We start from the raw sequence: 20,581 nt of genomic DNA, 5'->3' as shown, positions 1-20,581 counted from the left end.
AATTGGTGTTGTTCGTACGGATACGAAACATTTGTTTGGTTTTATTTGATCATTGGAGATACACATTCGTCAAATCAAACTCTATTAGTCACATGCGCCGAATACAACAAGTGTAGACTTTACCATGAAATGCTTTACTTTACAAGCCCTTAACCAACAGTGCAGTTCAAGAAGAGTTAAGGAAATATAATATATTTATCAAGTTGATTAAAATATAAAGTAATAATAAAAAGTAACACAATAACGAGGCTACATACAGGGGGTACCGAGTCAGTGTGCAGGGGTACAGGTTAGTTGAGGTCATATGTACATGTAGGTGGGGGTGTAGTGACTATGTATAGATAATAAACAGTGAGTAGCAGCAGTGTACATGTAGGTGGGGGTGAAGTGACTATGTATAGATAATAAACAGTGAGTAGCAGCAGTGTACATGTAGGTGGGGGTGAAGTGACTATGCATAGATAATAAACAGTGAGTAGCAGCAGTGTACATGTAGGTGGGGGTGAAGTGACTATGCAGAGATAATAAACAGAGAGTAGCAGCAGTGTACATGTAGGTGGGGGTGAAGTGACTATGCATAGATAATAAACAGTGAGTAGCAGCAGTGTACATGTAGGTGGGGGTGTAGTGACTATACATAGATAATAAACAGAGAGTAGCAGCAGTGTACATGTAGGTGGGGGTGTAGTGACTATGTATAGATAATAAACAGTGAGTAGCAGCAGTGTACATGTAGGTGGGGGTGAAGTGACTATGCATAGATAATAAACAGCGAGTAGCAGCAGTGTACATGTAGGTAGGGGTGAAGTGACTATGCATAGATAATAAACAGTGAGTAGCAGCAGGGTACATGTAGGTGGGGGTGAAGTGACTATGCATAGATAATAAACAGCGAGTAGCAGCGGTGTACAAAAGGGGAGGGGTCAATGTAAATTGTCCGGTGGCGATTTTATTAATTGTTCCGCAGTCTTATGGCTTGGGGATAGAAAGCTGTTGATTAGCCTTTTGGTCCATTCGTCCATAACTACTAATGACTACGTCTCATAGAGAAACATTTCATTTCATTCTCTAGTCAGTTACATGTTTCCCTTCACCTGTACTTCTATGAACGGTATTCCTCTGTAGAATTAGTATAAATGCTATGCTCAGGCTGTCCTTGTCTTCTAAATACAGGTCTGAAACTGCCCGATTTCCAGGACTCCATTTTCGAGTACTTCAACACCTCTCCACTGGCCCACGACCTGACGTTCAGAGTGAGTGTCTCTCTGCACGTCTTTCTCTCCCCCCCATCACATGTCCGTAACAAACCTTAACAGCCACTTTCTCGCAGTATCGGTGTGTGTATCGGTGGTGACAGGCCGGTGGGAGTTGATACATATATTTCAGAGGGTGGAGGACTTGGCATGGCTGGTGTCCCACAGAGCACCCTGCTAGACGGGAGTCAGAATAGAGACGGCATTGCAGACGGCACCCCTGTGGTTAAATGCATACAGACACACACACACACAGACTGGCTGGCTAGCGCTGTTGTCACACTCGCATAGTCACACAATTTATAAACAGACATGCGCACATGTATACACACTTACATTGAAATCCTTAAAAAGAGAGACCCAGTTCATTTTTGAACTTTGAACTGGTACACACAGTTCAAAGTGTGAAAGGGACCAAGCTCCGGAGTTTATATCACCATGCCCTCTGATGTACTCAATCAGGTCATCACCACAAAGAACTTCAAAGTTACGGAGAGGGGGGAGCAAGCAGAAAAGTACCTCCTGACCCTCCAACCCATGGAATAAATTGGGGTCATTTTACCCAGCCGCACACGGCACACACTGCCAAGGTTTGGACAGGATCTGCAGCTAATGGGCCAACGTTACGAGAAGGGCTCAGGGCCGCAAAGGAGAGGTACAAGAAAGCTTGCCATGATCTGAACTTAATGAGAGGGAGAAGACGGACAAAACTATCAGCTGCTAATCTGCTTCTCACTTTCAACAGCACTAGCGCATGCTGCTTTGTGGTCGACTGATCTCGCTGCTCAGCACAACCTGGGGGTTTTTCAACACCTGGCTACCCCGAGGTTGTAAAAATAGGGATTAGTCAGCATTGAAGCCGCTAGGTCAGCATAAAGGCCCCAGAAGACCTGATTCAGTGTTGTTTCAGAGGAAACGGCTTGTGGTGAAGGGGCCATTTTGTCTTAGTTCCCTCAATTTTCTCAGGGACATAAATTGACACACGATAAACCATTGGAAGCGGTGGTCTAAGCATGTCCTTGCAGTAAACCCTGTTGAATGACCTTATCAACTTTGGCCCCCATTATGTTCTTGTTCTGCAAAAGAACCCCATAAAAACCCCAAAATATTAAACCATAAACCCCCAAAAACATGTGCTTTTTTTTTGTCCCTCTCGTGTGTCACCCTTCCAAAAAAGGAATCGGTCTCTTCCTCATCCGCGTCCTCTCTGCTAGCGTTTTGGGATGAAGTAAGTGGTTTCCTCAGAGCTCCTTCCCCCATTTTCTCAGTTAATCCCTAACCCAGGGGGGGTTGTGCTGCCAGCATACAAAAAGGTTTGGAGAAAATAGAAGTTTCTCCAGGTGTGTTGCCCTGTTTTTAGCAATTAGCAGTTACCCATTAGCATGCTAATATGGGCTAATACTTTAGCCTCTTGTCTCTTATGGTAGTGTGCATGATAGTTTAAACTTTTCCTAGTATTTCTATTGTTGCTATTGTGAACAGGCTAGCTGCTACGTGTTTAGTTGAATAAAATGACTGTGATTAGCACAGATTGTAGCTAATGCTAATTTAGCTAGAAGGATTCAAATTATGCTATAATAGACCTTTTCACAGCTGGTGGCACTCTCCCCCTGTAGTTAACCTTCCCCTATGTTAGCATTAGCTTATGTTGGGCGCTAAAAGGTTTGCGAGCATCTCCTCTGGAACGTGCTCCTTCTGCATTAGCATCCCCAATGCCTTAATCCCTCCCCTCTCTCTCTCTAACCGCCAATACTGCTAACGTCCGTCAGAATCCCCCAGTAGTATAACCCTGTTTAACCATTTGCATATTTGTTAGCTGCCTACACAACTAACGAAGAAACAAAACAAACTAACCCTACGACAGCACACTGAGAATATTGACGAGCTAGACCTTTTCAGTGTGTCTTCAGCCAGTGATTTGGTTGGGAGGATGTAGAACCTGCCTTCATTTTAGTTTAATTAAAAGATGATTAGGGTAGGATCCCAAATGACCTCCCATGATTTCTCCTAATTTTGTCAATCTTTTTGGTTGTATTTATAAAAAAATAAACATTTTTTTTTTTATCTTATCAGTAACATTGTTAGGCTGTAAGTGTTTGATGTACGCTACATTTGAGTCGATGTAAAGAATCCCATGTAAAATAACAATGTTTATATGGTAAGTATTGTTTATGATTTCAATGTGTCATCTGTTAACTCATTGTTTGACTCTTAAGTGGACCCGACCGTACACTGAACATTTCTTACAACACAGTCTAGTAGACCATGAAAATACTGAATGATACAAATGATTTGTGTGTAACACAGTATACTGCTCGTATTAGGATGGTGACATGTTAAAAGTGGGCTTGTATTTTGGTTTTATTCACCAAACCCCTTCAGCTCGACACCTGTTCCAAGTATGCCTTCATGATGGTGAAATACTATGCGTCTGCAAAATGGCATATTATTATATTATAAACTGGGGGGGCGGGGTTCAATCCCTGGATGCTGATTGGCTGACAGCCGTGGTATATCAGATCGTGTTCCACGGGTATGACGGAACATGTATTTTTACTGCTCTAATTACGTTGGTAATCAGTTTATAAACCAATAAGGCACCTCAGGGGGTTTGTGGTATGTGTCCAAGAACAGCCCTTAGCCCTGTGGTATATTGGACATATACCACACACCCTCATGCCTTATTGCTTAAATATAGCATAGGCAGTTCCTATGTGTATGAGTTGATGCAGGTGTTGAGATGTGTTCCCTTCCTCAGAAGGAGGCATCGAGAGATGGGCACTTAGCACCACCTACTGGCTGCCTAATGCTCCCTTCAGCCCTTCAGATAGAAATGAATCACTGATACAGTGTCAGCTATATTTTAACTCTCTAATGGATTGGAGATTGGCTAGTCTGATTCCAGAGCTGTTGACACGTGCAACTTCAAGCATGCTTTATCTTGGCCAGGTCGCAATTGTAAATGAGAACGTGTTCTCAACTTGCCTACCTGGTTAAATTAAATAAAGGTGAAATTAAAATTTTAAAAAAGCCACCTAGTGCTATAGTTGTCAGTGCTGGTGACCCTAGTGTATATGTCTCAGCCTATAGCAAACGCAAACATTTCCGCCCAGTACACACACACTCATCCGTCTCGTCATCCCTCCTCCAGACCAGCTCTGTCAGCGAGATAGATGCCACGCCCCAGAAGTCAGACGTCCCTTCCTCGTCGCCCTCCGTGGCCTCTGAGCAGGATGTGAGTGTTCCATCGCACACACACACACACACTTCCGTCCATATCGCACATCCCTCCCAGACATCCTTTCTCCAGACGTTCCCTGTCTCATCCCAGTTCACATTTTATTTTTCACATGCTTGGTAAACAACAGGTGTAGACTAACAGTGAAATGCTTACATACAGGTCCTTCCCAACAATGTAGAGAGAGAGAGAGATAATATAGAAAAGTAATAAATAATAATACATTATTAGTCATCATTGTAAAATGTTATATTTGAATGTATGCTGTGATTCACAATGCCTATTGTTCATTTTAACAGGGTTTAGGTGTGTTGTAACCAATGATTTATATATACACTAGATGACTGGTAGGGGGCACTGTGTTGAAGTCACGGTGCCTCCATTTTGGCACTACCTCCCCCACCATTGTAAAAAAATATATATTTTATTAGACATCTTAATTAATGCACACTTTTAAATTATATTTATTTATTTATTTAACCTTTATTTAACTAAGCAAGTCAGTTAAGAACAGTGGGTTAACTGCCTTGTTCAGAGGCAGAAAGACTGATTTTTACCTTGTCAGCTCGGGGATTCGATCTAGCAACCTTTCGGTTACTGGCCCAACACTCTAACCACTAACCTACCTGCTGGTTCCTGGCCCAACACTCTAACCACTATCCTACCTGCCGGTTACTGGCCCAACACTCTAACCACTATCCTACCTGCCGGTTACTGGCCCAACACTCTAACCACTATCCTACCTGCCGGTTACTGGCCCAACACTCTAACCACTATCCTACCTGCCGGTTACTGGCCCAACACTCTAACCACTAACCTACCTGCCGCCCCTAATGGCCCAACACTCTAACCACTAACGTACCTGCTGGTTACTGGCCCAACACTCTAACCACTAACCTACCTGCCGCCCCTAATGGCCCAACACTCTAACTACTAACGTACCTGCTGGTTACTGGCCCAACACTCTAACCACTAACCTACCTGCTGGTTACTGGCCCAACACTCTAACCACTAACCTACCTGCTGGTTACTGGCCCAACACTCTAACCACTAACCTACCTGCCGCCCCTAATGGCCCAACACTCTAACCACTAACCTACCTGCCGCCCCTAATGGCCCAACACTCTAACCACTAACCTACCTGCCGCCCCTAATGGCCCAACACTCTAACCACTAACCTACCTGCCGCCCCTAATGGCCCAACACTCTAACCACTAACCTACCTGCCGCCCCTAATGGCCAAACACTCTAACCACTAACCTACCTGCCGCCCCTAATGGCCCAACACTCTAACCACTAACCTACCTGCTGGTTACTGGCCCAACACTCTAACCACTAACCTACCTGCCGGTTACTGGCCCAACACTCTAACCACTAACCTACCTGCCGGTTACTGGCCCAACACTCTAACCACTAACCTACCTGCCGGTTACTGGCCCAACACTCTAACCACTAACCTACCTGCCGGTTACTGGCCCAACACTCTAACCACTAACCTACCTGCCGGTTACTGGCCCAACACTCTAACCACTAACCTACCTGCCGCCCCTAATGGCCCAACACTCTAACCACTAACCTACCTGTTGGTTACTGGCCCAACACTCTAACCACTAACCTACCTGCCGCCCCTAATGGCCCAACACTCTAACCACTAACCTACCTGCTGGTTACTGGCCCAACACTCTAACCACTAACCTACCTGCTGGTTACTGGCCCAACACTCTAACCACTAACCTACCTGCTGGTTACTGGCCCAACACTCTAACCACTAACCTACCTGCTGGTTACTGGCCCAACACTCTAACCACTAACCTACCTGCCGCCCCTAATCGCCCAACACTCTAACCACTAACCTACCTGCCGGTTACTGGCCCAACACTCTAACCACTAACCTACCTGCCGGTTACTGGCCCAACACTCTAACCACTAACCTACCTGCTGGTTACTGGCCCAACACTCTAACCACTAACCTACCTGCTGGTTACTGGCCCAACACTCTAACCACTAACCTACCTGCCGCCCCTAATGGCCCAACACTCTAACCACTAACCTACCTGCCGGTTACTGGCCCAACACTCTAACCACTAACCTACCTGCTGGTTACTGGCCCAACACTCTAACCACTAACCTACCTGCCGCCCCTAATGGCCCAACACTCTAACCACTAACCTACCTGCCGCCCCTAATGGCCCAACACTCTAACCACTAACCTACCTGCCGCCCCTAATGGCCAAACACTCTAACCACTAACCTACCTGCCGCCCCTAATGGCCCAACACTCTAACCACTAACCTACCTGCCGCCCCTAATGGCCCAACACTCTAACCACTAACCTATCTGCTGGTTACTGGCCCAACACTCTAACCACTAACCTACCTGCCGGTTACTGGCCCAACACTCTAACCACTAACCTACCTGCTGGTTACTGGCCCAACACTCTAACCACTAACCTACCTGCCGGTTACTGGCCCAACACTCTAACCACTAACCTACCTGCCGGTTACTGGCCCAACACTCTAACCACTAACCTACCTGCCGCCCCTAATGGCCCAACACTCTAACCACTAACCTACCTGCTGGTTACTGGCCCAACACTCTAACCACTAACCTACCTGCCGCCCCTAATGGCCCAACACTCTAACCACTAACCTACCTGCTGGTTACTGGCCCAACACTCTAACCACTAACCTACCTGCTGGTTACTGGCCCAACACTCTAACCACTAAACCTACCTGCTGGTTACTGGCCCAACACTCTAACCACTAACCTACCTGCTGGTTACTGGCCCAACACTCTAACCACTAACCTACCTGCCGGTTACTGGCCCAACACTCTAACCACTAACCTACCTGCTGGTTACTGGCCCAACACTCTAACCACTAACCTACCTGCTGGTTACTGGCCCAACACTCTAACCACTAACCTACCTGCTGGTTACTGGCCCAACACTCTAACCACTAACCTACCTGCTGGTTACTGGCCCAACACTCTAACCACTAACCTACCTGCCGCCCCTAATCGCCCAACACTCTAACCACTAACCTACCTGCCGGTTACTGGCCCAACACTCTAACCACTAACCTACCTGCCGGTTACTGGCCCAACACTCTAACCACTAACCTACCTGCCGGTTACTGGCCCAACACTCTAACCACTAACCTACCTGCTGGTTACTGGCCCAACACTCTAACCACTAACCTACCTGCTGGTTACTGGCCCAACACTCTAACCACTAACCTACCTGCCGCCCCTAATGGCCCAACACTCTAACCACTAACCTACCTGCCGGTTACTGGCCCAACACTCTAACCACTAACCTACCTGCTGGTTACTGGCCCAACACTCTAACCTACCTGCTGGTTACTGGCCCAACACTCTAACCACTAACCTACCTGCCGCCCCTAATGAGAACTCAACATAAACATTTAACAATCATATTTCCTTAAAGTATAATTGTTTTAACATTACGACTGTTACTGTCCTCGCTACAACACAAATAGATGTAATATGGTCCTTGAAACATTTAATTGAAAACCTCTCAATTGCCAATACATAGCATCAGCCATCCAGGGTTTATACACGTCATTGGTTAAAACTCACTGTCAATATAGGAGAAGAGGTGAAATGCAGGGAAATTCTTCCAATGAATGTATCTTCAGAAGTAACAATTGACCTCCTGAGTGCTAGCTAATTAAATGACTCTCATGACCCCCTTCCTGATTGTTAGCTAATTAAATGACTCTCTTGACCCCCTTCCTGATTGTTAGCTAATTAAATGACTCTCATGACCCCCTTCCTGATTGTTAGCTAATTAAATGACTCTCTTGACCCCCTTCCTGATTGTTAGCTAATTAAATGACTCTCTTGACCCCCTTCCTGATTGTTAGCTAATTAAATGACTCTCTTGACCCCCTTCCTGAGTGCTAGCTAATTAAATGACTCTCATGACCCCCTTCCTGATTGTTAGCTAATTAAATGACTCTCTTGACCCCCTTCCTGATTGTTAGTTAATTAAATGACTCTCTTGACCCCCTTCCTGATTGTTAGCTAATTAAATGACTCATGACCCCCTTCCTGATTGTTAGCTAATTAAATGACTCTCTTGACCCCCTTCCTGATTGTTAGCTAATTAAATTACTCTCTTGACCCCCTTCCTGAGTGTTAGCTAATTAAATGACTCTCTTGACCCCCTTCCTGAGTGCTAGCTAATTAAATGACTCTCATGACCCCCTTCCTGATTGTTAGCTAATTAAATGACTCTCTTGACCCCCTTCCTGATTGTTAGCTAATTAAATGACTCATGACCCCCTTCCTGATTGTTAGCTAATTAAATTACTCTCTTGACCCCCTTCCTGATTGTTAGCTAATTAAATGACTCCCTTGACCCCCTTCCTGAGTGTTAGCTAATTAAATGACTCTAGACCCCCTTCCTGAGTGCTAGCTAATTAAATGACTCTCATGACCCCCTTCCTGATTGTTAGCTAATTAAATGACTCTCTTGACCCCCTTCCTGATTGTTAGCTAATTAAATGACTCTCATGACCCCCTTCCTGATTGTTAGCTAATTAAATGACTCTCTTGACCCCCTTCCTGATTGTTAGCTAATTAAATGACTCTCTTGACCCCCTTCCTGTGTGTTAGCTAATTAAATGACTCTCTTGACCCCCTTCCTGAGTGTTAGCTAATTAAATGACTCTCTTGACCCCCTTCCTGATTGTTAGCTAATTAATGACTCTCTTGACCCCCCTCCTGATTGTTAGCTAATTAAATGATTATCTTGACCCCCTTCCTGATTGTTAGCTAATTAAATGATTTACTTGACCCCCTTCCTGATTGTTAGCTAATTAAAGGACTCTCTTGACCCCCTTCCTGATTGTTAGCTAATTAAATGATTATCTTGACCCCCTTCCTGATTGTTAGCTAATTAAATGACTCTCTTGACCCCCTTCCTGATTGTTATCTAATTAAATGATTATCTTGACCCCCTTCCTGATTGTTAGCTAATTGACTCTCTTGACCCCCTTCCTGATTGTTAGCTAATTAAATGACTCCCTTGACCCCCTTCCTGATTGTTAGCTAATTAAATGACTCTCTTGACCCCCCTTCCTGATTGTTAGCTAATTAAATGACTCTCTTGACCCCCTTCCTGATTGTTAGCTAATTAATGACTCTTGACCCCCTTCCTGATTGTTAGCTAATTAAAGGACTCTCTTGACCCCCTTCCTGATTGTTAGCTAATTAAATTACTCTTGACCCCCTTCCTGATTGTTAGCTAATTAAATGACTCTTGACCCCCTTCCTGATTGTTAGCTAATTAAATGACTCTTATCCCAGTAAAGCATAGTTCATGTTTTTACAGTATAGAACCAGGGTCACGTTCATTAAGGTATGCAAGGGAAAACAATTTGTTTCAATTAGTAACTCAATGTAGTCCGTCCCCGCTTTAGTAAATGTTCTTCCATTTGGTGCCTAATGAACCCAGTGCTGTCCTCTCCCCAGACTGACCAGTTGGCCTTTAAACTTTGACCCCTCTCCCACAGGAGCCAATCCCCAAGCCCACTGCTGTTACCCCTACCGTCCCCTCCCCGGTCTATCCAACATCGCTGCTGACCACACCAAAGGTACCGCCTGACACCGCTCTCACACACACACACACACACACACACACACACACACACACACCGCTCTCTATCACACACACACCGCTCTCTATCACACACAGACACAGACCACACACACACACACAGACCACACACACACACACAGACCACACACACACACACAGACCACACACACACACACAGACCACACACAGACCACACACACACAGACCACACACACACACACACACAGACCACACACACACACACAGACCACACACACACACACAGACCACACACACACACACAGACCACACACACACACAGACCACACACACACACAGACCACACACACACACAGACCACACACACACACACACAGACCACACACACACACACACAGACCACACACACACACAGACCACACACACACAGACCACACACACACACACAGACCACACACACACAGACCACACACACACAGACCACACACAGACCACACACACACACACAGACCACAGACCACACACACAGACCACACACAGACCACACACACAGACCACACACAGACCACACACACACACACACACACACAGACCACACACACACACACACACACAGACCACACACACACAGACCACACACACACACACACACAGACCACACACAGACCACACACACACACACACAGACCACACACACACACACAGACCACACACACACAGACCACACACACACACACAGACCACACACACACACAGACCACACACAGACCACACACACACACACACAGACCACACACACACAGACCACACAGACCACACACACACACAGACCACACACACACACACACACACAGACCACACACACACACACACACAGGCACACACACACACACACACACACACACACAGGCCACACACACACACACACACACAGGCCACACACACACACACACACACAGGCCACACACACACACACACACACACAGGCCACACACACACACACACAGACCACACACACACAGACCACACACACACAGACCACACACACACACACAGACCGCACACACACACAGACCGCACACACACAGACCGCTCTCACACACAGACCGCTCTCACACACAGACCGCTCTCACACACAGACCGCTCTCACACACAGACCGCTCTCACACACAGACCGCTCTCACACACAGACCGCTCTCACACACACACACCGCTCTCTCTCTCACACACACACACACACACACAATGAAAACAACATGCTCCCGCATATGTGCTACCACTCATACTCATAGAATAATTTGACACACACACACACGCTGTCAGCTTGTCTGTAACACTTGGCTAAGTATTCTGTGTTCTTATCTCTCTCCGTGTGTGTGTGTCTGCAGCCCAAAGCTCACCAGCTGAGCATCAAGACCTTCTCCAGCCCCACCCAGTGCACGCACTGCACCTCCTTGATGGTGGGTCTCATCCGCCAGGGCTACGCCTGCGAAGGTGAGTGTCAGACACACACGACCACGCTCTCTGTCACCGGTGTCGGTTAGTTGGGGGGACTGGGGAGATTGTGCCGTTTAGTTGGGGGGGGACTGGGGAGATTGTGCCGTTTAGTTGGGGGAGACTGGGGAGATTGTGCCGTTTAGTTGGGGGGGGGGGACTGGGGAGATTGTGCCGTTTAGTTGGGGGGGACTGGGGAGATTGTGCCGTTTAGTTGGGGGGGACTGGGGAGATTGTGCCGTTTAGTTGGGGGGGCTGGGGAGATTGTGCCGTTTAGTTGGGGGGGCTGGGGAGATTGTGCCGTTTAGTTGGGGGGCTGGGGAGATTGTGCCGTTTAGTTGGGGGGCTGGGGACTGGGGAGATTGTGCCGTTTAGTTGGGGGACTGGGGAGATTGTGCCGTTTAGTTGGGGGGGGGGGGGACTGGGGAGATTGTGCCGTTTAGTTGGGGGCTGGGGAGATTGTGCCGTTTAGTTGGGGGGGCTGGGGAGATTGTGCCGTTTAGTTGGGGGGGGCTGGGGAGATTGTGCCGTTTAGTGGGGGGGGCTGGGGAGATTGTGCCGTTTAGTTGGGGGGGGCTGGGGAGATTGTGCCGTTTAGTTGGGGGGCTGGGGAGATTGTGCCGTTTAGTTGGGGGGGGCTGGGGAGATTGTGCCGTTTAGTTGGGGGGGACTGGGGAGATTGGGTGCAGCATTTTCCTCCCGCTGACACACCACTCGCTATAAATGGACTGTAAATGTTTTGACTGAACGGGAGATCTGAAACTGCACCTTACGATTGGACTGCATGTTTCCTTGTGTATACGAATACTCTCTTTCTCTCCCTCTTTCTCTCCAGTGTGCTCCTTCATCTGCCATGTATCCTGTAAGGACAATGCCCCCCAGGTGTGCCCCATCCCCCCTGAGCAGGCCAAGAGGCCTCTGGGCATCGACGTACAGAGGGGCATTGGCACCGCCTACAAGGGCTTCGTCAGGGTGAGCACCGCATACTTATTAACAGGTTATCACCGTGGAAATAGAATGACTACAGTTTTCGTTCCTGCGGCCATATTGAGTGTACCCTTAAGTGTGCTGCCAGGTTTTTATTGTTGTTTTTTCCCACCCATTCTAGTCATTATAGTTCTATGATTACATCATGCTCTTTTCACGGTGATACGCTAATATCTTCCTTGAATGTTGTTGCTTTGATGTAATCAAGACATTGCAATTCTGTTCAGCTTAACAAGATAGGAGCGTGTGATGTCCGGTTGATTGGAAATTAATAACAAGAACAGACCTCTCAATTGAACATTTGCTGCTCTGCCCTCTCCGTCAGATCCCCAAGCCCACGGGGGTAAAGAAGGGCTGGCAGCGGGCGTACGCCGTGGTGTGTGACTGTAGACTCTTCCTGTACGAGGTGCCTGAGGGCAAGTCCACCCAGCCAGGCGTGGTGACCAGTCAGGTCCTGGACCTGAGGTAAGACCTCTATGTTGGGGTGGGGGGTGTGTGTGTGTGTGTTTGGGGTGTGTGTGTATGTTTGGGGTGTGTGTGTGTGTGTAACACTGCTCTGTTTATGTCCACAGAGATGAGGAGTTTTCCGTCAGCTCTGTCCTGGCCTCAGACGTCATCCACGCCACCCGCAAAGACGTCCCCTGCATATTCAGGGTAAGCTTTCAACTGCTGTGTGACAAATACCACGTGACTAAAGTTATTATATTGACTCATGTATTATTTAATTGTCATCTGTTCCTAATATGATGTTTCTTGTGTGAGAGAACCCAATAAATGACCTTGAAATAAAGTTACATCTAATGGATGTAAAAACATATTTGTGAGTTACTACGGAAAGTTATGGTGTATCATAAGGCATTATAACCCTTTATGTGAAAAACATATCGATTACTGTAGTTTTTTATTATAGTTTATTGTTACTAAGGGATTATGTTTCCTATGTGGGAAACGTGAAATCATAACTCTACATGGGTTTTATATAGCACTTTTCAAGGACCCAAAGAGAGTTAATAAAGTTGATATTATTATTATTAACCCAATCCCTCCCTCATTTACTCGGGAGTAACGACACACGTATCATAACGCATTATAAACCTCGTCAGGTGACGTCGTCCCTGCTGAGCTCGCCGGCGGGTGCCGTCTCCCTGCTGGTGCTGGCTGAGAGCGAGGTTGAGAAGAAGAAGTGGATGGGCATCCTGGAGAGCCTGCAGAGCATCCTGGCCAAGAACCGCTTGAGGAACCGCGTAGTGCACGTCCTGCACGAGGCCTACGACTCCTCGCTGCCCGCCATCAAGACCACGCTCTGCGCCGCCATCGTCGGTGAGTTGGGGAACTACTGAAGAGACTGTGGGGCATTTTCCCTCTAGTAAAAACACACCTGTGCTGTCAGCAAACGCACTGTAACATTTCAGATGGACCGAATGAGTGGAATTATAATCTGTACTCGATGAGGGAAATTATCATCTGTACTCGATGAGGGAAACTGTACTCGATGAGGGAAATTATCATCTGTACTCGATGAGGGAAATTATCATCTGTACGCGATGAGGGAAATTATCATCTGGATGAGGGAAATTATCATCTGGATGAGGGAAATTATCATCTGGATGAGGGAAATTATCATCTGGATGAGGGAAATTATCATCTGTACTCGATGAGGGAAATTATCATGTGTACTGGATGAGGGAAATGATCATGTGTACTGGATGAGGGAAATTATCATCTGGATGAGGGAAATTATCATCTGGATGAGGGAAATTATCATCTGGATGAGGGAAATTATCATGTGTACTGGATGAGGGAAATGATCATGTGTACTGGATGAGGGAAATGATCATGTGTACTGGATGAGGGAAATTATCATCTGGATGAGGGAAATTATCATCTGGATGAGGGAAATTATCATCTGTACGGGATGAGGGAAATTATCATCTGTACTGGATGAGGGAAATTATCATCTGTACTGGAGTGAAATTATAATCTGCGGTGTAAGTAATGTTGTAACTTTTCTGTGACAATTTCCGTGAGGAGGAAGTTTTGTTGTTTTTGTAGTGGATACACGCGAAACAAAGAATGCAATTGCAAATTACCGTTTGAGATCTCCAATTATTTAAAAAGTAATGGTGCGTTTACGCAGTGTGTGTGTGTTTGCGAGAGGTGTTGTTGTTGTGCGTGTGTGTGGAGGATGGCAGTGAGAGAGAGAAGACTATGTTGACTGCTCCTTTGTCTCCCTGCAGATCGAGAGCGTATCGCCCTGGGAACAGAGGAAGGTCTGTTTGTAGTGGAGGTCACCAGAGATGGTAAGAACACACCTATCCCACGGCTAGTCATATACACTCATAGGGCGTTTTCACATATGACATTCGGTACCCTGGTATGATTCTGAAAATTCAAACAAATATATTTTGCCTTGAACATTTTTTCAAATATTCACTTTCCAAATGACGTGGGCCAGAAAGTTCCATGCTACTTGCTCTCTGAATTGTCACAATACATGTTACTCTGGTCCTGGATCTTAGACCCACCACCTGGCCAGGGTCCAAGATTTGTTTCAGCCAGGGTTGGTTTACGCTTCACAAGTGCTCTATAGTGCAGATCATCAGGGCACCAAATGGTCCAGGATCTGGATCATACAGGGCTGTGTGACAGCCCCCATAGAGCCTCATATGACTCCTCTATGCAGAACAAAGGTCGAGTTTTTAGATTTCTGTCATTTCCAACATGTTTCTTATGTGTGATCACGTGATGTCAACGTGTCATGTTTTCTTTTGTGGTATGTTGTCTCCGATTTCTTTCTTCATCCTAAGACTATTTCTCCATGGTGTCTCCTCGCCTCCTCTCTCCTCGCTTCCTCTCTCTTCGGTTCCTTCTAAAAATGCACTGGAGGAGAATCCAAGGTTCCTGTCATTATACCTTCTCCTCCATTTTGTTTTTCAAAAGGGGGAGGGTTGAAATCGAGGAGAGAAAGTGTTTTCGACAATTCGGAAAGCAACCATCTTACCTATTGACTCACAAATCATAATTTGTGATTTCTTTCAAAACACTACGATTCTCTGTGTCGTTTGCCCCTGTTGACTCCTTCTTCCCCCTTCAGTGATCGTGCGGGCGGCCGACTGCAAGAAGGTGCACCAGATGGAGCTGATCCCCAAAGAGAAGATGATGGCCCTGCTGTGTGGACGCAACCGACACGTGCACCTGCACCCCTGGGGGGTGCTGGAGGGGGCCGAGGCGGCCTTCGACATCAAGCTGACAGAGACCAAGGGTTGCCAGGCACTGACCACGGGCGTGCTACGCCCCGGGGGACCCGCCTGCCTGCTGGCCGCCGTCAAGCGCCAGGTCACTATTCATTTATTGATTTACACGTTCCAGTTCCAGTATAATACATGTCAAATGACACGTGTAGTTGAAGATATGTGACTTAAATCTGAATCTCATATCGACCCAGTTTCAAAACAAACAACTTATAAAGGGAGCATTCATAAAGCCTTCATAAGCACTGTAACTTTTAATTAACTAGACAAGTCAGTTAAGAAATCTTAGTTACAATGATGGCCTACACCGGCCAAACCCGGACGACGCTGGGCCAATTGTGTGCCACCCTATGGGACTCCCAATCATGGCCGGTTGTGATACAGCCTGGATTCGAACCAGGGTATCTGTAGTGACGCCTCTAGTACTGAGATGCAGTGACTTAGACCGCTGTGCCACTCGGGAACCCAAGTAAACTCCTGCTAGTGTTAAATCAAGGTCCTTTCAAACTTCTGCTAACTACATCAAGGCTGATTAGAAAGGTCATTTCAAACTTCTGCTAACTACATCAAGGCTGATTTAAAAAAAACATCAAAAAATAAAGTCCTTTCCGTTTGCTGCTTTGCCAGAATATCAGTAGTAACATCTCCTCTCTCCCCCTTCACCAGGTTCTGTGTTATGAGATCACCCGGGCCAAGCCGCACCACCGCAAGCTGTGGGAGGTGCAAGCCCCGGGGGTGGCCCAGTGGCTGGGCATGGTGCGCGAGCGCCTGTGCGTGGGATACCCCTCAGGTTTTGCCCTGTTGGCCCTCCAGGGCGAGTCGTCGCCCGTCAGCCTGGTGAGCCCCGGGGACCCGTCGCTAGCCTTCCTGGCCCAGCAGCCCCTGGATGCGCTGCACGCCCTGGAGGTGGGCACGGCCGAGCTGTTACTCTGCTTCAGCCAGCTGGGTATCTATGTGGACCCCACTGGGAAGAGGAGCAGGGCCCAGGAGCTGATGTGGCCCGCCATGCCGCTCGCCTGCAGTACGTCACGTTTTGGTTTGGTTTTTGAGTGGTTGAGTTGTTAGGCAAGTTTTGGAGGAGAAATGCGCCTGGTCTAGCGGTAGTGCCGAAGTCTCCGGCCAACTGTCCTTGGACACAACATCTCCCTGTCTTTCATAGGTTGGCACCCCTGACTTGCATGGTCTGTGTGGGTTTTTGTTGTTTAAATAGCGCCCCTTGTGTGCACTACAAGTAATACTGTATACCCCGGTATGGCACTGAAACGGTATGACGGTATTAAAATCTGCATACTGCCCAACCCTAACAATCTCTACCATACATTTAAAAAACATATATATATTTTTTTTAACCTTTATTTAACTAGGCAAGTCGGTTAAGAACAAATTCTTATTTACAATGACGGCCTACCGGGGAGCAGTGTGTTAACTGTCTTGTTCAGAGGCAAAACAACATTTTTTTTTACCTTGTCAGCTCGGTAATTCGATCCAGCAACCTTTCGGTTCCTGGCCCAACGCTCTAACCACTAGGCTACTTTACACCCAGAAACTGTTAGCTATGCAACTCTGAAGGCCTTCTGCTGCATGCACAATATTTTTTTAGAAGGGACACTGAAAGACAAAATTCAATATTGTTAACTTTTTTAAAAGATGCTAACATAAACTGTATCTAGTATATTGTATCCTACAAATATATATTGTATCCTACAAATGTATCAAGCTGTGGAGGCCTCTGTGATTGCTCAGCGTGTCTTTCCTGTGTGTCCGCCAGGCTCCAACTCCTCCTACCTTACGGTGTACAGCGAGTATGGGGTGGATGTGTTTGACATACACACCACTGAGTGGGTCCAGACAATTTCACTGAGGAAGGTAAAAGCAGGGCTGTCCCGCCCATAAAATAGTCTGGGTTCAGTCTAACAACCATAATGGGGTGTCTTGGGACAACAGTCTGGGTTCAGTCTAACAACCACAATGGGGTGTCTTGGGACAACAGTCTGGGTTCAGTCTAACAACCATAATGGGGTGTCTTGGGACAACAGTCTGGGTTCAGTCTAACAACCATAATGGGGTGTCTTGGGACAACAGTCTGGGTTCAGTCTAACAACCACAATGGGGTGTCTTGGGACAACAGTCTGGGTTCAGTCTAACAACCATAATGGGGTGTCTTGGGACAACAGTCTGGGTTCAGTCTGACAAACCATAATGGGGTGTCTTGGGACAACAGTCTGGGTTCAGTCTAACAAGCCATAATGGGGTGTCTTGGGACAACAGTCTGGGTTCAGTCTGACAAGCCACAATGGGGTGTCTTGGGACAACAGTCTGGGTTCAGTCTAACAACCATAATGGGGTGTCTTGGGACAACAGTCTGGGTTCAGTCTAACAACCATAATGGAGTGTCTTGGGACAACAGTCTGGGTTCAGTCTGACAAACCATAATGGGGTGTCTTGGGACAACAGGCTGGGCTCAGTCTAACAGCCATAATGGGGTGTCTTGGGACAACAGTCTGGGTTCAGTCTGACAAACCATAATGGGGTGTCTTGGGACAACAGTCTGGGTTCAGTCTAACAACCATAATGGAGTGTCTTGGGACAACAGTCTGGGTTCAGTCTGACAAACCATAATGGGGTGTCTTGGGACAACAGGCTGGGCTCAGTCTAACAGCCATAATGGGGTGTCTTGGGACAACAGTCTGGGTTCAGTCTGACAAACCATAATGGGGTGTCTTGGGACAACAGTCTGGGTTCAGTCTAACAAGCCATATTGGGGTGTCTTGGGACAACAGTCTGGGTTCAGTCTAACGAGCCATAATGGGGTGTCTTGGGACAACAGTCTGGGGAAGGGGGGGAAGTGTTACAAGGTAAATGTGTATGAATGAAAGGAGTGTCTGTGTGTATATATGCCCGTGGTCTGTAGAGTGGATCGGTGTAACCCATGTCTCTGCCCCTCAGTTAAGGCCTCTGAATGTGGAGGGCAGTTTGAACCTGCTGGGCTCTGAACAACCGCGCCTCATCTACTTCAGCAACAACTCCACAGGTGCAAATACACCTCAATATACTGACTACATATACCCCAATACACTCACCTATACCACAATATACTGACTACATATACCCCAATATACTATACACTCACCTATACTGACTACATATACCCCAATACACTCACCTATACCACAATATACTGACTACATATACCACAATATACTGACTACATATAACCCAATACACTATACACTCACATATACCACAATATACTGACTACATATACCCCTATACACTCACCTATACCACAATATACTGACTACATATACCCCAATACACTCACCAATACCACAATACACTCACCTATATCACAATATACTCACCACATACACTACCGTTCAAAAGTTTGGGGTCACTTAGAAATGTCCTTGTTTTTGAAAGAAAAGCACATTTTTTGTTTGTTAAAATAACATCAAGTTGATGATAAATACATTCTAGACATTGTTAATGTTGTAAATGACTATCGTAGCTGGAAACGGATGATTGTTTAATGGAATATCTACATAGAGGTACAGAGGCCCATTATCAGCAACCATCACGCCTGTGTTCCAATGGCACGTTGTGTTAGCTAATCCAAGTTTATCATTTTAAAAGGCTAATTGATCATTAGAAAACCCTTTTTCATTTATGTTAGCACAGCTGAAAACTGTTGTGCTGATTAAAGAAGCAATAAAACTGGCCTTCTTAAGACTAGTTGAGTATCTGGAGCATCAGGATTTGTGGGTTCGATTACAGGCTCAAAATGTCCAGAAACAAATAACTTTCTTCTGAAACTCATCAGTCTATTCTTGTTCTGAGAATTTAAGGCTATTCCATGTGAGGAATTGCCAAGAAACTGAAGATCTCGTACAACGCTGTGTACTACTCCCTTCACAGAACAGTGCAAACTGGCTCTAAACAGAATAGAGCGAGTGGGAGGCCCTGGTGCACAGCTGAGCAAGAGGACAAGTACATTAGAGAGTTTCTCAAACTAGACAGACACCTCACAAGTCCTCATCTGGCAGCTTCATTAAATAGTACCCGCAAAACACCAGTCTCAACGTCAACAGTGAAGAGACTACTCCGGGATACTGGCCTTCTAGGCAGAGTTCCTCTGTCCAGTCTCAACGTCAACAATGAAGAGACTACTCCGGGATACTGGCCTTCTAGGCAGAGTTCCTCTGTCCAGTCTCAACGTCAACAGTGAAGAGACGACTCCGGGATACTGTCCTTCTAGGCAGAGTTCCTCTGTCCAGTCTCAACGTCAACAATGAAGAGACTACTCCGGGATACTGGCCTTCTAGGCAGAGTTGCAAAGAAAAACTGGCCAACAAAAAGAAGAGGTGAAGATGGGCAAAAGAACACAGACACTAGACAGAGGAAGATTGGAGAAAAGTGTTATGGACAGATTAATCTAAGTTTGAGGTGTTCACATCACAAAAAATAACATTTGTGAGACGCAGAAAAGATGCTGGAGGAGTGCTTGACGCCATCTGTCAATCATGGTGGAGGCAATGTGTTGGTCTGGGGGTGTTGGTAAAGTAGGAGATTTGTACAGGGTTAAAGGGATCTTGAAGAAGGAAGGCTATCACTCCATTTTGTAACGCCATACCCTGTGGACGGCGCCTAATCGGAGCCAATTTCCTCCTACAATAGGACAATGACCCAAAGCACAGCACCAAACTATGCAAGAACTATTTAAGGAAGAAGCAGTAAGCTGGTATTCTGTCTATAA

The 20,581-nt window shown here is 46.5% G+C and overlaps 1 protein-coding gene across 1 annotated transcript in view; it reads left to right on the top strand.

Annotated features, from left to right (window-relative positions):
• LOC115118912 (serine/threonine-protein kinase MRCK beta-like) overlaps positions 1–20,581 on the top strand; it is a 127,931-nt gene that overhangs the window by 98,567 nt on the left and 8,783 nt on the right. Inside the window, 14 exon segments of the mRNA XM_065008611.1 lie at positions 1,174–1,253; positions 2,431–2,481; positions 4,405–4,488; positions 10,032–10,112; positions 11,485–11,590; positions 12,426–12,562; positions 12,903–13,042; positions 13,150–13,231; positions 13,681–13,897; positions 14,815–14,877; positions 15,672–15,913; positions 16,495–16,849; positions 17,597–17,694; positions 18,775–18,859. Of these exon segments, the coding sequence (XP_064864683.1) occupies positions 1,174–1,253; positions 2,431–2,481; positions 4,405–4,488; positions 10,032–10,112; positions 11,485–11,590; positions 12,426–12,562; positions 12,903–13,042; positions 13,150–13,231; positions 13,681–13,897; positions 14,815–14,877; positions 15,672–15,913; positions 16,495–16,849; positions 17,597–17,694; positions 18,775–18,859 (1,821 nt within the window).

This window comes from Oncorhynchus nerka, linkage group LG24, assembly GCF_034236695.1.
Source record: "Oncorhynchus nerka isolate Pitt River linkage group LG24, Oner_Uvic_2.0, whole genome shotgun sequence".
Lineage (NCBI taxonomy): Eukaryota > Metazoa > Chordata > Actinopteri > Salmoniformes > Salmonidae > Oncorhynchus > Oncorhynchus nerka.
The sequence above is the reverse complement of the archived record's forward strand: the minus strand, read 5'-3'. Positions and strand labels throughout refer to the sequence as shown.